Consider the following 4594-nt stretch of genomic DNA (forward strand, 5'->3'; position numbering starts at 1 on the left):
ACCGGGCCGGCCTGGGCTGGGGCCAGGAGAGAAGCGGCCGGGCCAGCGCGTGGCGCCGGGATGCGGTGGCTGGTCCCGCGGCGCGGCCTTTGTTCGCGTCTCTGGTCCGCCGGGCCCTGGTCTCGCGGGAGGTGGAGGGGCTGCGCGTGTCGCTGCGCTTCCCCCGTGACGGGGCGCACAGGGACAGCCTGACCACCGCCCGCGCTGGCTCCGGAGCTGCCTCCTGCATCGCGCGCCGGTGAAAGGACGCCCGCGGGTCTGCGCAGATTTCGCTTGTGTGTTTCCTTTTAACGCCTGGAGTACCTACAGCTGAAATGTCCAAGGAACAAATACTCATCCCGGCTTACTCTGTGTGTCTGGCAGAACCACTAGCGTTTGCTTTAGCTCACTGCCAGAATCAGCTGGATTCCCTTCTTTGCTCTGGAAGACTAATTGGAGGAAAATAGATATTTTTTTTAATTTGGAAAATTCATTTGTGAAATGAGAGAGGGCAGAAGATTCAGAGGGAGATTTTGCCCTTCGTTATATTTGAATCTTGTAGGTGGGTTTTTATCCCAGGAAGAAGGAATGTACCTATCATAAACAATGTGAAGAGTGCATTGATCAACAGGTTCCTTCTGTTTTGCACTGGCTAACTGAAAAGTGCAGCAGTTCAGTGACACTGAAAGTGTACAGCTAACCTTGCAGGTTGTGTTTTGAAAAGGCGGTAGCCCTTTAAGCCCCTAACTTCATGCTGCAAATTGTGCTCCTTTCATCCCTGTTTGTTGAACAAATTCCTTTTTTTCTACTTGCAGGGTGCAAATTGTGAGTGTGTATTAAGCTACTGTATTGACTAACTTACTATAGTTACCTTCCTAATGCTGTGCTCCTACATTTTACATTTGTTTTCTATGTGTCCTCTGAGAACACCATGTGTTTGTGTACTTATTGGTATTTTGAAGGTAACTGCAGTGAAAAAATAAACAGGAAACTAGTGATCTAAAACAAATGCATCTTATTTCTAATTTGAGGCAGGGACCAAGTTAACCATTAAAAAGTCTGCGTAGAGTAGAGTAGAGCGGGAAGCTGGCATTGGATGTTTTGGTGTGAGCAAAGCAGTTAGTTTCAGCATGTCGAGTAGCTTATTTGTTTAAACCTAAGCCCTGACTTAACAGGTACCCAGGACATCTGTTTCAGATGATCAGTACACTCTCTTCTCTCCCCATTAAGGTATTAAATTAGCGATTCAAGCAATGGCGTGACTCCCAAATCCTCCCAGAAGATAAATTTGGTGGTGGTGTTTTCCTGTCACAAATGATTATATGGTGTTAACCCTTTCTTTTGTTCTTCAAAAGCAGCTTTATTGCAAGATGGGTAAAACAGTTACATGACTTGAGCCTGTGTTGCAGGATGTCTGTCTGCACAGCAGTTCATATGAAGTATCATGAAAGCAGTAGGATTTTTATTGTGCTTTTTACTTTGTTTTTGTGTTTTTGTTGATCAGGATTTCACTCGGTGCTAGTAGATGATAGTTCTTTGTTCAGTTAGAAGTAACAAGGGGAACGCTATTCATTGGTGGCACTTATTTTTCATCTGAAGTAGTGTGTACTTGTTCTGGAAGTGCTGTCGCATACCAAAAGTTTGCGGTGTCCTGTCAAATATGGAAATGTGAGTTTTTTACACGAAAAGATCCGTGTACTAATTGTGTGTGTTTGCTTCTTTTTCAGATTGAAGTGAGTGATTCAGATATAACTCAACTTTGTTAGAGGGCTTTTTTTTAAAAAGTTGATCCACAGTGCATCAGAGCAAGTTACTACTTACTGTTGAGTGACTTACAGGTGCTTGCCTGCATTGCAATAAAGGACTCATATATTGAGCAAGACTTATTTATCTCTTCATTTTGGAGAGTCTTATAAACTGTTATTACAGTTTCTGTACTGACTTTCAAAGTTTTGAAGTCTAAAAAGACATCTTTAAAAACAAACATGAGCACGGCGAGAACAGAGAACCCTGTTATAATGGGTCTATCCAGTCAGAATGGGCAGCTGAGAGGCCCTGTAAAACCCAGTGGGGGCCCAGGAGGTGGGGGCACGCAAACTCAGCAACAGATGAACCAGCTGAAAAATGCCAACACAATCAATAATGGCACTCAACAGCAAGCACAGAGTATGACCACCACTATTAAGTAAGTATTTACGTAAATGTATGTGGTGTTTTAAACAAGCCACAGATATTGAGGAAAGTTGTTAGGTTTCTTGTGTTGAAGACTGGTTTTTTTATACTGCTATTACTTTATTATAATGTTGGCAATGTGAACTTTGATTTTAAAAAATGGCATATGCTTTGTTTTCCAGGTTAGTGCTTTTCTCTGACAATTATCTTTTTAACTTACTGTAACATGACATGTCAAAACTTAATCATTTTATGTTTTGCGTTTTTGTTTTTTTTTTCCTTGAGAGCCTTGGCCTCAAGCAGCACCTTGTTTAAATACTAAGTGAGGCAGGGGAAAGATGGGCATCCATGCACTCCTAGGTCAAGGTACCATGCTGTTGCTGGCGGTTTCAAGGTGATGAACCTTAATGCCGTTTTGTTCTGATTAGTTTTATTCTCTCCCTTTTGTTTAATGTATAATATTAAATTTAACAGATGTTTTTCGTTAGATGTTGCAATGTCATGGTTTAACTGGAGGGAATCCCTCAGCTTTCCTGTGACCCAACCTTTTTTTTTTTTTTTTTCCCAGTGGCTTTCGTAAGGCATAAATTCATGTTGGTCTTCTCAGTTTAATATGACCTTTTTAATTTAGGTCTGAGTAAAACAAACATGGAACTATTGCAATGTCTAACCTTCACCCCTGAATGAAGAATTTCTGAAACCACTTACGAATTTGGTTGTTGGAAACTGGAGAAGGGAACTGTTTTCAACACAATTCCTGGTTTTGTTTTTTTTGTGTGGACTTAAAATTTATTTTTCCTTTCTCTACTGAGGGAATGAAAATTGTAGAAACTTGTTTTTAACACTTTGAAAAAATTTGGAATGGCGTTCCACCATATGACAAAAATGAAGTCCATAAAAATGGCTGAGCTGTTAATTTTTGTTGAAGTACTTGTATTGTGTTTCAGAAAACTTGAGAAATGTGAGGTTCCGGCTGACTGGACACAGTGAGCTGGAAAGGGGAAGGAAACTTTTCCTTTGTGAAACAGCATTGTATAGTTGAACTAATGAGTTCTGTGTTTTTTGTCTTTCAAGACAGTACATGCAAGTACTTAGTACTATTGGAAGCAAGGTAAAGAATTATATAGCTCACTAGCATTTTCTGATATACCAGTTCATACAATCTCCCTCATCCCTCCAGCAATGAGAACAGCCATTAAAGAAACCTTTACACATACATATACATGCAGGTATTTGAGGAAAAATGGTTGGTAATGTTGCCAGAATTGACAGTGGAGATGGTTGATTACTAAAATTACCTGAGATGTTTGGGTACTGTTTCTTTTTGACTTTTAATTATGGTCACTTTTTTGGTGCAGCTTCTGCAGTGCACCATGTAAATGGAAGCTGTTTAGAGAGCAGGTAAGTGTTTTGACTGAGATTTAAATCTGCTAACTCAGAAATTTTAATCCGTATCTTGTCATGCTTTTCTTTGCCTTTGAAGCTCACAGAGAATAGACAATTCACCTGTCATCCACAGGGAAAATGTTTGGTTTACAGGAGGCTCTAGGCTGCTGCTTTGAAGATGATATGTATTTTGTAAATCGCCAGTCACGATTATGGACAAAATAATTTAGTATCTTTGTTTATATCTGATGCTTTCTTACTGTAGACCTGGTGATGACTGGAAGAAGACTTTAAAACTCCCTCCAAAGGATCTGAGAATCAAAACTTCGGTAAGGATGTCTTCTGATATTTACTGTTTGTGTAAGAAATGCTGCAGTGGCAGCTTGTATTATAACAATCACTTTCTGTTGTGTAGTTATTCCAAACTTGAAAAGTTAATAACATGCACTGTTGGTGGCAATTTGCAAATACTCCCTTTCTCTCAACTCTGAATTGTAGCTGGCATTTTTTTTTTTTTTTTTACATTTCTGTGGTATTGCAGAATAGAATCTTTTTTGTGATCATTCCTGAAAACTGAATAAAAGATTTAAGTGCCTGTGCAAAGTAGTGTGCTTGGTCTCAAGTCATCTAATCCCTAATTAGGCATGGTATTGTACTGCACAGATGCTTACGTGAACTCTTATGGTGTAATTATGGGAAGTGGGTGAAGGGCAGAGGCTGACTGGAACCTAACAGGTAATTGGGGTAGTAAGGCACACCAGGTGTTCTGTCCACCAGCATACAGGGGAGTGATAAGGTTAGCATAATGACATGCTGCCTTTTGGATACCCTACCCTGAATGACTACTTGCCTGTTGATGGGTGTTTTGCCTGGTGGTGGCCTTTCACATGACTTCAGAGTAGGACTTCACCTGATGCTTCCAGAATCGTGGTGAAACACTTGAACTGCTCTGCCATTGTGTCCCTAGAGTGGATGATGGCTTATAACCAGGGATCCGGGTTTTCTCCCATGTCCAAAAAAAAAAAAAAAATAAAATAAAAAATAAAAAAAAAAAATA

At 40.3% G+C, this 4594-nt stretch overlaps 1 protein-coding gene across 1 annotated transcript in view; it reads left to right on the plus strand.

The window, feature by feature from the left end:
• Positions 1-992: 992 nt before the first annotated feature.
• Positions 993-4594, plus strand: part of DDX6 (DEAD-box helicase 6) — a 25848-nt gene continuing 22246 nt past the window's right edge. Inside the window, exons 1-2 of the mRNA XM_019510950.1 lie at positions 993-2164; positions 3803-3866. Of these exons, the coding sequence (XP_019366495.1) occupies positions 1965-2164; positions 3803-3866 (264 nt within the window). The 5' untranslated portion in view covers positions 993-1964. The remainder of the gene's footprint in view (positions 2165-3802; positions 3867-4594) is intronic.

Source organism: Gavialis gangeticus, unplaced genomic scaffold, assembly GCF_001723915.1.
Source record: "Gavialis gangeticus isolate Ggan-Ray unplaced genomic scaffold, GavGan_comp1, whole genome shotgun sequence".
NCBI lineage: Eukaryota > Metazoa > Chordata > Crocodylia > Gavialidae > Gavialis > Gavialis gangeticus.